Below are 12632 nucleotides of genomic sequence, written 5' to 3'. Positions count from 1 at the left end.
TGTATTATTGAAACGAAATCAGAAATGCGGGCAACAGAGTGACTTGTAATTTTTGTTTTGGGTGAAATGGGTGTTTTTTCTCACATTTCAGCTCAAAAACACTTGTTTATTTTTAGATTGGAAAGAGTGGTAACTTAGTGAAGTTGAATGATATAGTTGAAAATGGTTTTATCCACAAAAGATAGGTATTCTACTCACATCTGTGAGTAACCAGATTTTAAATAAGTGAAAATTACCATACAAAATGTACAGAACCATTTGCTAGTTAGTTTCTGAGCAAATTAGAAAAAGTTATATTCAAAAGCTTTTAAAACATTCTTATCAGTGCCCTTGTGTCCAACGTAATCAGCTTAATTTTAAAAGACTCATTGCAATCTGCAAATAAACATATTTAGCAGAAACCTCCAAAGTTGACCCGTGTAATGGCCAGTTTTGTGGGTAGGGAATACTCCCACTGTCTTGCTTTCTAAACAAGTACAAGCACAGGTTTTACCAATTTCCAGCAAATTGCACTGAGAAAACTAGTATGACCAAACAGAAAATCTAGGCCATTGTCTTGGAAAGAGTTGATATATTTTGATGTATATATAGATCTTCCAAAGGAATTTGATAAAGTATTACACAGTAGACCTGTAGTCATCATTACAGCACATTGGAATAAAGGAACAGTGGCAGTGTACATATGAAATTTGCTAAAGGTTAACTGTTTCCAGGGATAGATATTAGACTCACTGTTCCTTTTGACTGATATGAATAGGACATGGGTATAGTGGTCATAATTTCATACTTTACATATGACATTACCCAGAAATACATTCAACAATAAGCTGGATAGTGACAGATTTTAGGAATGACATAGACTGGTGAAATGAGCCAATAATTGGTTGATACAATTTAACACAGATATTTTAATATGAAGAATAAAGTAAGTCAATATTAACTAAATGGTGCAATTTTAAAGGGGGTGCAGGAATACAGAGACCTAGTGGTGTACATATACAAATTTTTGAAGGGGGCAGGATAAGTTGAGAAGGCTAGTTAAAAATCACGTGGAATCCTTGGCTTTGTTAATAGATGGATAGATCCAAAAACAAGAAAATTAGGATACACCTCAGCTCTTGTATTAGTTTGATTCTGGACACATTTTAAGTATGATGTAAAACGTTAGAGATGGTCTATTGCAGTTCGCTCAAAAGTTCAAGTTGCTGTGGCAACATGCACTTTTGCATGCATGTTGTAGTCTGTAGTGATTGTAGACTTCCCAAAGTTCTGGATTAGCAGATTGAGACTCAACATACCTTCCACGGCCATCAAGTCATGTCCCAAGAGCTGAACCCGGAGCTTCCAGGTCAGAAGCAGGGACACTATTACCCACTGCACCACAAAACCCCTGGGCCTGCCAAAGAGTACAAAAAAAAAGAGAATTACAACAATGGTACCATTAGAGATGAAGATGAATGGAACTTACTGACTACCTCGTTCAAAGAGTGAGAAGATGAAAAATGTACAAAATTGCCTTCTACTATGCAATATTAATTTGTGGTTGTAAATCAGCCACTGTCTATAATGAAATCACCGGTTTGCTGGAGGCCTTTTACTAACAGTGGTCACCACAGGGATGAAAGACCAGAATTGTCATGGATGGCAATAACAATGTACACTTTGACAATCTACTTCATTTCTTCAAATGAATAACTTATTTTTCCTAAATCAATTAGTTGTGCCCTCTTTAATGGGGGCATGTTTATGGCTTTATGTTGAATGACCATTGGGGCGACCATTTAATTTAAGAAAAAGCAAATTGATAGGTACAACCTTTCATTAGAACGGAAGTCTAGTGATTAAACCCTGTCAGAATCTACTGACCTCTATCTGTCTTTTCCATCCATTGATCAGTATATATTCAGGTTTCCAGGGTATTCGTTTGTTATCGCTCGAGATTTGTTTCTCTAACTATTTTCATTATTTGGACTGTTTTATTTTTCTATTGTTTTAACACTCTGTGCCTGACTGAAAATAGAATTCCTAAAAGTTTCAACATCAGGCACCAAGGCTGACCTGTGTCCCTCTGCAAGTTGGGACTCACTTTGTTGCCTCGGCAACGGCGTCGGTGCACCAGTGAAATAGCTCACTTCCGGTCCGAGGGCGAGAGGATTTCCGGTAAGGGCCAGGGCGGACTTTACATAATGTGACACCGGGAACTCTGCTGACAGAGGAGAAAGATGAAGAAATTTTTTGAAGATATTAAGCGGGATATGAAATTTAAAAGCGCAGGGCGGGGTCATGTTCTGACCGAGGATACCAGGTGAGAGGGGATATTGTGGGGGTTTTGCTTTTGAGGGTTTGGTAATAAGGGAGAGGGAGAGGAGGCCGAGAGGAGCCACAGGTAGGAAGCCTGGCTCCACAGCCTCACGGAGTTTGAAGTTCTAATTTCAGAGTTAAACTCCTCTCTCTCTTGGAAGGGTTCGTGTGGCAATTAGTCCTCAGTCTTTCTTACTTGCAGTCTCACTCCTGCTGTGACTTCAATCATATCTCTGGGCTTTCAGTTTACATAACACATCCATCACAATGTGGATAGAATCTGAGACTATGATCTTTGCCCTTCTAATCAAACTAAAGGACAGACTCTTGGAAAGGATAGTTAAATATTTCCCTCATCCCCCTGTTTCTCCAAAGTACTTATCTTTGTTAGGCTGTCATTATTGTATAGTTTCTGGTGCTGTTAGATTGTTGGGATCGACTGCTGTTTCCTGGAGTGGTATGGTAAAGGTTGTGCCTAATTTATTTTTTTACATCACTGTTTAGGGAGAGCTACTTGTCTCTCTTTGCTTGGTTGAGATCCTTAATTCATGGTTGGCATATTGATCACTAATGCTTTTCCTTCATCCAAAACCTCTCCCATCTCCTTAATCTTAGATCTGTACAGCATGGGAACAGACCCTTTGGGCTAACCTGTCCATGCTGACCAGGTATCTTAAATTAATCTAGTCCCATTTGCAGCATTTGACCCATATCCCTCTTAAACCCTTCCTATTCATGTACCTATTCAGGTGCCTTTTAAATATTGTAATTGGACCAGCCTCCACCATTTCCTCTGGTAGCTCATTCCATACACCTTTCACCTTCTGTGTGAAAAGATTGCCCCTTAGGTCCCTTTTAAATCTTTAACTGCTCATCCTAAACCTATACCCTCTAGCTTTGGAATCTGCCATCCTAGGGAAAAGACTTGGACTGTTCACCCTACCTGTGCTCCCAATGATTTTATAAACTTCTATAAGATTACCCCTCAGCCTCTGTTCCAGGGAAAATAGCCTCAGCCCCTCACTATAGCTCAAACCCTCCAACCTTGGTAACATCCTTGTAAATCTTTTCTGACCCCTTTCAAATATTACAACCTCCTTCCTATAGCAGGGAGAATTGAATGCAGTATTCCAAAAGTGGCTTAACCAGCATCATGTGCAGCTGTAACACTACCTCCTAACTCTGATACTCAATGAACTGCCCAACAAAGGTAACCATACCAAATACCTTTTTCATTATCCTGCCTACCTACATTTCTATGTTCAGGGAACATGAACCTGCCCTTTAAGGTCTCTTTGTTCAGCAATACTCCCCATGACCTTACCCTGAAGTATCTTAAGTCCTGCCCTGATTTAGAGTCATAGAGGTGTACAGCATGGAAACAGATCCTTCAGTCCAACCCGTCCATGCTGACCAGATGTCCTAAACTAATCGAATTCCATTTGCCAGTACTTGGCACAAATCCCTGTAAACACTCCTTATGCGTATACCCATCAAGATGTCTTTTTTAAATATTGTAATGGTCTCAGAAGCTCCTTGAAGACTAATGCAAAGTATTCAATCAATTCATTTGTCATCTCTTTAGAATCATAGAATCTATACAGTGTGGAAGCAGGCCACTTGGCCCATTGAATCCACACTGACCCTCCAAAGAGCATCCCACCCAGACTGACACCCCATCCTATAATCCTGCATTTATCATGGTTAACCCACTTACCCTGCACATCTTAGGACTTTGGGAGGAAACCTGAAGGAAATCCACGCAGATGCGGGAAGAATGTGCAAACTCCACACAGACAGTTGCATGAGGATGGAATTGAACCCAGGTCGCTGGCACTGTGAGGCAGCAGTGCTAACCACTGAGCCATTTGCTGGTCTAGTAGTAGATGGTGATGCCTTAATGGTTTGTGTGTTGTGAGGCCACGAGGAACCCCTTCCATCCTTATTGAAGGGAGTGCTAACCTCTCCTTACATCCAATTTATTTTTGCTTTTTTCAATTCACTCCTTAAGCTCACCTTTTTTTAATAAGGCCAATGCACACTTTAATACCTCCTTAAAAATGTTGAAACTCCTATGATCTGTTTTTATATTTCTTACTAGCTTTCTACTCCTCTTGGAATTTTTCTTACTCATTGGAATGTGTCCACTCTGTGTATTCTGAAATATCCCTTGAAATGTCTGACATTACATTTCTGTTGAGCCAACCCTTTATTGTATTTGTCAGTCCACACCAGTGATTAAGGTCATCAATTAACCTCATCGCATGACATCTCAATATCGAGACCTGCTGCCTGGTTAGCTCCAGAATAAGCTGTTCCGAGAAGCTATCCAAAAAACATTACTTGTCTAGACTATGGTTTGATTTTCCTAATCTGTATGGAGAGTGATTATGATTAATGTCGTACGTTTCTGGCGAGCTCCTTTTTTTTTTGTTTCTGTTCCATCCTATTGTATGTAAGTGCATCCTGAATGTGCCCGAACAGATCATTATTAGGGTGTAGGTTTACTCGCTGAGCTGTAGGTTTGATATCCAGACGTTTCATTATCTGGCTAGGTAACAAGATCAGTGGCGACCCCCAAGTGAAGCGAAGCTGTTGTCTCCTGCTTTCTATTTATATGTTTATCCTGGATGGGGTTCCTGGGGTTTGTGGTGATGTCATTTCCTGTTTGTTTTCTGAGGGCTTGATAGATGGTATCTAGCTCGTTGTGGTTGGAGTGCCAGGCCTCTAGGAATTCTCTGGCATGTCTTTGCTTAGCCTGTCCCAGGATAGATGTGTTGTCCCAGTCGAAATGGTGTTTTTTTTTTCATCCATGTGTAGAGCTATGAGGGAGAGAGGGTCATGTCTTTTTGTGGCTAGCTGGTGTTCGTGTATCCTGGAGCAAACCTACACCCTAAACCTCAACCTGAGCTACAAACCTTGCAAAAAGATCATTATTATTCAGTGTTCATTTATGCCATCCTGTGTAATAGATTTTTACTACTACTGATGTAAGGCCAACAGGTCTGTAGTTTCCAGTTTTGTCTCTCACTCCCTTCATAAAGTGAGTGGTGACATTTGCTACCATCCAATATACAGGAATCATTCCAGAATCTGTAGAATTTTGGAAGATAGATTATCTCTACAGCTTTGTCCTTCAACCTTCTGGGATTCAGAATGTCAGCCCCATTAATGTCTCCAGTAAAACCATCTTAGCAATGCCAGTTTTTTCAGCTCATTCTCCTTAGCTGCTGGGATCTCTTGTTCTTTAATATTTTGCTATTGTTTAGCTTCTCTACCATTTTTCTATTTCCCTAATATAAATTCTCCTGTCTCTGCCTGTAATTGACCAACATTTATGCTAATCAAATGTTTCTTTTTCATATAACTATAAGAAAGTTTTGCGAATCCATTTTTGTGGATTTTTTTTCATGTTCCTGCTTCCTTTCCTTTCAGTTTCTTGATCTTGTTTTGTTGTATTCCACAAAGCCTCCCAATCCTTGCAGCTACTGCTATTCCTGTCAGTTTTGCGAATCCATTTTTGTGGATTTTTTTTCATGTTCCTGCTTCCTTTCCTTTCAGTTCTTGATCTTGTTTTGTTGTATTCCACAAAGCCTCCCAATCCTTGCAGCTACTGCTATTCCTGTCAAGTTTATAGGTCTGTTCTTTTCGTCTTTTACAATCCTGAACTTGTTTGGTTAGCCATAGTTAGTTAACGGGACTTTTTTTTAATGTGGACCTCAATTTCTGGCTTAAATCCTTCCTCCAGAAAGGTGTACTGCAGCTGCTCCATGACCTCCTGGCACCAGGGAGGCAACAGGCCATCAAGGCATACAAATGCTGGTCTGATGCTATGATTATGGAATGCCCTTCAACTATTGCTCTTCCATGCTTCTTTCTCCTTCCCATGCAGCTGAGACACCCATGATGACATGGGCTTAGTTTTACTTGCATTCCAGAAGGAACCATTGCCCTCGTCAGTTTCCAAAATGGAATACCAATTAGCAAGCACAGTAGACTCTGGGTTTCTGTATTACCTGTCTGGTTTTCCCAGACTATTTGTTTGGAAATCCTCATTCCCTCTCTGTCATATGCTTCTCATCTGCAGTGTCACTACCTTCCTATACATGCTATCCACATAGTTCTTTACATCGCAGGCGCACAACAGTGATTCCAGCTGCTGCTTAAGCTCGTGCAGTGGTGACATGTCTTGCAGATTTTGTCTGGGATTCATAGAATGTCTGTAACTTCTCACATGCCACAGGATATATGTTGTACTTGGTCCTTCTGACTTGTCATCCCATAAGCCATCCTCTTAAAAAACATTTCTTAACTTTAGAATACGTATGGACTTTCTATGTAAATAAGAAATTATTTCTAAAAAAGAGATGGGGGAAATAAAAGTCTAAAGACATAACCCAAACAAAATACACACTTTTACTTTAAAAGTTTGGAAATGCTGACCAAAGAAACTCTCCAATTTCAATCCATTTTGTTTAAAAGGCAAGCTGTTTATAGCCTCCTCAGAGACAACCCTGTTTATTTTGCTTTGGGTTATCAACATGACTTCTGCAATGATTAATCCTGTAAAGAATTTTCAGGGAAAGGAAAATGTTAGTCCTTTTCGCGAAGTGAAGTCAAAAATTTATCATGTTCACGCAAGGGAAATTACAAAATCTGTGTATTCTAATTGAAGAAGAAAACACTTCCTTAGAAAAGAGTTAAGTACTTTTTTGTATAATTACAAGCAAAGGTTTTCCTCTTAATGGCCATACTTTGTCATTCTTTTACATAACTGAATACTATATGAAGAAAACATTGTCTTTGTAACAAAGCATTACTTTGTCAGAAATTTGGGTAGAAAAGGGTGAATGACAGACAACTTAGTGCAGTGCTGTAACTGAGGTTTTTATTTAAATGATAAAGTTATTTTCTGCTAAAGCTAGTTTACATTCAGTTCACTAACTGTGTCACGGGAATGGAAAACACCTGAATTAGAATGCCTACTGTTTATAGTTCCAGAATAGAATTGAACTCGTAGGATGAAGGTGTATTGATTGTTTTTTGTTGTTGCATGTATTTTTTTAATGTCAAATTTACAGTCACAGCTAGGACTAGTTGTATAAAGTATGTAAGTACTGAAAATTATTCTTTCACATAACTACATTTAACCTGAATCCATTATTGTTCTTTGAATATTTAGTCGATAAAGTGTGGTGCTGGATAAAGCACAGCAGGTCAGGTGGATTCCGAGGAGCAAGAGAGTTAATGTTTCGGGTATAACCCTTCATCAGGACTGGGGAGGCTATGCATGAAACGTCGACTCTGTTGCTCTCCAGGGGCTGCCTGACCTGCTGTGCATTTTCCACTGCCACACTTTATCGACTATGACTTCTCCAGTATCTGCAGTCAGGCTGTTTGGCTCAGTGATCCATGCCAACCAAAATGACCATCAGTGCTAACCTCATTTCCTTGCACTTGGTCCTTTATCCTTCTAAATCTTTCCTATCCATGTATTTGTCCAAATGCCTTTTAAATGTGATTAATGTACTCACCTCAGCCACTTTTGCCGGCAGCTCATTCCATGTGTACCACTCTGCGTGTCAGAAAAATGTTGCCCTCAGGTTTCCTTTTATTCTTTCCTCTCTAATCTTAAACTGATGCCCTCTAGTCCTCAATTTCCCCAACCCTCAGAAAAAGACTGAGTATGTTCACCCTATCTGTGCCTCTTTAATCTTAGACACTTCTAAAAGTGTCACTTATCTATATTAAACACTTAACTATATTAAACGCCACTTGCCATTTATCGGTCTACTTCCTCTTCTTTTGAATACATTCCAAATGCGATAAGGCCACGTCAAGTTGGGCTGTAAGAGATTTCAAATGTAGTGCTAATGCGCTGGAGAATGTGAACATGAAATACGTGAAGAATAAGTTTAATAAGGGCATGTTACTGGGTAATAAGTAAATCTGGAATTCTTTTTCTGAAGCTCTTCGTTCCTCTGCGCCTCTCTTCCCTCCATCCTTTTAAGACCCTACTTAAAAACAAGCAGGGTCTCCTATGACTGTGCAGTGTTTGATTGTGTTTCTGTGAAGCACTTGAGAGGGTTTCGTCTTTTGTAGGTGCTACATAAATTTTAAATTGTATACACTTGTATACCTGGGAATAGATGGGGAAAAAGTGAGGTCTGCAGATGCTGGAGATGTGGGTTTGGAGATTTGGGGTGTGGCGGATATGGAAGTTTCCTTTGGGGTGTGGCGGATATGGAAGTTTCCCCAAAGGAAACTTCCATATCCGCCACAAATTCACCTGCACCTCCACACACACCATCTATTGCATCCTCTGCATCCGATGTGGCCTCCTCTATATTGGGGAGACAGGCTGCCTACTTGCGGAGCGTTTCAGAGAACACCTCTGGGACACCCGGACCAACCAACCCAACCACCCTGTGGCTCAACACTTCAACTCCCCCTCCCATTCCACCAAGGACATGCAGGTCTTTGGACTTCTCCATCGCCAGACCACAACAACATGACGGCTGGAGGAAGAGTGCCTCATCTTCCGCCTAGGAACCCTCCAACCACAAGGGATGAACTCGGATTTCACCAGTTTCCTCATTTCCCCTCCCCCCACCTTGTCTCAGTCAAATCCATCGAATTCAGCACCGCCTTCCTAACCTGCAATCTTCTTCCTGACCTCTCCGCCCCCACCCCAGTCTGACCTATCACCCTCACCTTGACCTCTTTCCACCTATTGCATTTCCGACGCCCCTCCCCCAAGTCCCTCCTCCCTACCTTTTATCTTAGCCTGCTAGACACACTTTCCTCATTCCTGAAGAAGGGCTTGTGCCCGAAACGTTGATTCTCCTGTTCCCTGGATGCTGCCTGACCTGCGCTTTTCCAGCAACACATTTTCAGAATAGATGGGGAAAATAACCATGGCATTGGCTGAACTCAGCCAATAGAAATATGTAATATTACAAGACTAAATGGGAATATCTCTCTGGACATTAATGTAATATTAAAGGGTTAAACTGCACTATCTTTGGATGGGGCTCACAATCCTGAAAGAATGCAGCTGATCATCCATCGTAATTCACACTTCATTTAGACAGTCATTTGCTATTACTGTCCTGCTATTGGCAAGTTAAACTATCACTCATCTCTTCCATCCAGAAATGTTTTCTGGCCAGAAGTGTGTCGCATCTGCGTTGTCTTGGGGAATCACTGAGTCAGGAAACTGTCTGCATAACGATTCCCCAGCACTATGACATTAGCATTTGCATTATCTCCAAGGATGATCTCATCCTGCCATTCTACCTAGGATAATGTGACTGAGAGTAACGAGGGGTTGTCTTGAGTGGCATGTGACTATGGGGGAGTGGCCAGAGCATCGTTGTATGGCCACCTGACCTGTGTAAAGGGGATGTATTTTCTTTGTTCAGGGCCTCACTTTGCATGTTTGCGAAGAGGGTCAAAGGGGTTACCTAGCTCGTACAAGCTTTAATAAACTTTAACTGTTTGCAGAATTTGGTGTGCGTGAATTGCATCTTGTGTGCAAAACCTCGGGAAAAGAACCTAACATATGGTGGTAGCGGTGGGGTTCCAACATACACAGACCTTCCAGGTGAACTGAATAAGTGATTGACTGAGTGTTGGTTGCGTGAGACGAATAGGTTGACAAGGTAATCTTCACCTTGATCTCTCTCTCTAAACCTACCACTCAGACAAGTCCTCGTCTCCTGGGACTCTGTGGTGATGGAATTGTTGAGGTAACTTGCACACTTTATCTAAGGAATGTGACTTGAAGGAAGCTCTGGGATTTACATAGTAATGAATCGAAACCTGCAACCCATTCTAAGTGATTAAAGAGTTAACAGCAACCTAGGATTGTTCAATACATCACATCAGTCATATGACACTTTGATCTTTTACTCTTAATTCTGTGTCCTCTAATCCTGCCCCACTATCTACCTGACAAAGGATCAGTGCTCTGAAAGTTTGTACTTCCAAATAAACCTGCTGGACTATAACCCACTACATGTGAGTTTTAACTGTGTCCACTCCAGTACAAGCCAGCACCTCCACAGCGCTCCAAAGGCTTGTAGTTCCAAATAAACCTGTTATATTAAAAAAAGGTGTAATCTCAGCTCAGACAATGCATTGAAGGTGTGAGGCTAGAGTCTGTCTGGATTCCAACCTTGAGTTAGGCCGGTTCTATTTACAAAGTAGGAATTTATAAAATGTCACGGGGACTGACTGCCTACAGATTGTGTTCTTTTTGAACAAAATAGAATGTATCTGTAAATGCAAATTCACCCCATAGACCTGTGCCTATGTGTGCATGTGAGGGAGAGAGAAAGTGTGTGTATGTGTGTGAGAGACAGAGTATATGACTGTGAAAGGGTGTGCGTGAAAGTGTGTGGGGTTGGCAGTGTGTCTGTCTGAGAGAGTATGTGTATGAGAGAGGGTCTACTTGAGTGTCTGTGTGATTGTGGATGTATAGTGTAGTGGTGTCGCCTGTAGTGTGACATGAACTCAAGATCAGCCTGTGTTCAGCAATTTTGCCTTGTGTATCCTGAGATCCATCTTGGAGGACTATCACCCAAAGGTCTGAGGCTGAATGTCCCTGACTGCTGAAGTGCTGCCCACTGGGAGGGAGCATTCCTGCTTGGTGATTTTTTTGTGTGGTGTCCATTCATCCGTTGTCGTAGCATCTGCTGGGTCTTGCCTGTGTACAATGCCTCGGGGCATCCTTGTTGCAGCATATGAAAGAGACAACGTTGCCATGACAACCACTAAGACGTGTCAGAGTGTCGACATGGATACTACCATTACATGGGGACACCACCCACCATGTGTGCGGCAGGTACTCATTAGGCTCAGACAACATTGTCTATCTCATAACACTGCAGGCATGGGTGCCCCGAGGCATGGTACATTGGTGAGATCCAGCAGATGCTATGACAACGGATGAATGGACACTGTGCAACAATCATCAGACTGGGATATTCCATCCTCATCCTCCCAGTCAGGGAACACTTCAGCAGTCGGGGACATTAGGTCTTGGACCTTCGGGTGACTGCCATCCAAGACGGACTTTGGGATACACAACAACGTAGCATGGCCGAGCAGAAGCTGATAATGATGAGGTTGGCCTCAACCGGGATCTTGGGTTCATGTCACAACACAGGTGACTCCACTATACTCTATAGACACGCGTGTGTGTGACACATTGTTTCTCTCACTCCCCCACACACCCGCTCACAGGCATATACTCTGTCACACTTGTGCGTGCACACACACACATGCTCTCTCTCACTCTCCTCTGTATGTTACTTTTAACTGTGTCCATCCCAGTCCAACACCGGCACCTCCGCATCACAGCAACCAAGGTCAGCTCAGATTACTTGGTCTACTTTTGAGAATTGAGGTTGAACATACCCAACTCAGTCAGGTTATAATAGTTGCTCAATTTGTCCACTTGGTGGCAATGTGAACTGTCCATTCAATAAGTTTTCACTTAGCTATTCAAAGAGGCTTTAAATTTAACATTTTTGCTTCAATCTTTGGCTTCACAATAACATTTATAATTGCTGTATGTTGTTTGAAATCTGCAAATCACTTGCAAGGCAATGAAGATGCTAGTGCATTCTGCCCAGAGCACCTGCTGTGATATGCTGGGAAACCTAAAAAAAACCAAGGTGATGAACTACGTTTGTGCCATTCCCTGGGCAACTAACACAAATCAAGAACAAACCAATTACTTAAATTCTTCAGTTGCTTAAACCAAGGAAGTTCCTGGTACAAGCTCACTACATTGAGAAACCATAATTTATTAACTGCCCACAAGCACAATGTAATCAGCATTTCATCCTTTGCTCCCATTAATCTTAGCTGAAAATGTGTTGCTGGAAAAGCGCAGCAGGTCAGGCAGCATCCAAGGAACAGGAGAATCGACGTTTCGGGCATAAGCCCTTCTTCAGGAATGAGGAAAGTGTGTCCAGCAGGCTAAGATAAAAGGTAGGGTGGAGGGACTTGGAGGAGGGGCGTTGGAAATGCGATAGGTGGAAGGAGGTCAAGGTGAGGGTATAGGCTGGAGTGGGGTGGGGGCAGAGAGGTAAGGAAGAAGATTGCAGGTTAGGAAGGCGGTGCTGAGTTCGAGGGATTTGACTGAGACCAGGTGGGGGGAAGGGGAAATGAGGAAACCGGAGAAATCGGAGTTCATCCCTTGTGGTTGGAGGGTTCCTAGGCGGAAGATGAGGCGCTCTTCCTCCAACCGTCGTGTTGCTATGGTCTGGCGATGGAGGAGTCCAAGGACCTGCATGTCCTTGGTGGAATGGGAGGGGGAG

General features: G+C 42.0%; 1 protein-coding gene and 1 non-coding gene across 2 annotated transcripts in view; one reads left to right on the top strand and one right to left on the bottom strand.

Annotated features, from left to right (window-relative positions):
* Positions 1-1899: 1899 nt before the first annotated feature.
* The window catches only part of ubxn6 (UBX domain protein 6), a 39465-nt gene continuing 28732 nt past the window's right edge, over positions 1900-12632 (top strand). Inside the window, exon 1 of the mRNA XM_043720967.1 lies at positions 1900-2305. Within this exon, the coding sequence (XP_043576902.1) occupies positions 2223-2305 (83 nt within the window). The 5' untranslated portion in view covers positions 1900-2222. The remainder of the gene's footprint in view (positions 2306-12632) is intronic.
* On the bottom strand, positions 4157-4282 carry LOC122539231. Its single transcript, XR_006309011.1, has one exon. It is a non-coding gene; the product is annotated as a U6atac minor spliceosomal RNA (small nuclear RNA).

The sequence above is a fragment of the Chiloscyllium plagiosum genome, chromosome 31, assembly GCF_004010195.1.
Source record: "Chiloscyllium plagiosum isolate BGI_BamShark_2017 chromosome 31, ASM401019v2, whole genome shotgun sequence".
In the NCBI taxonomy this organism is placed as follows: Eukaryota; Metazoa; Chordata; class Chondrichthyes; order Orectolobiformes; family Hemiscylliidae; genus Chiloscyllium; species Chiloscyllium plagiosum.
Note: the sequence above shows the minus strand (reverse complement) of the source record. Positions and strands in the feature narration are given on the sequence as shown.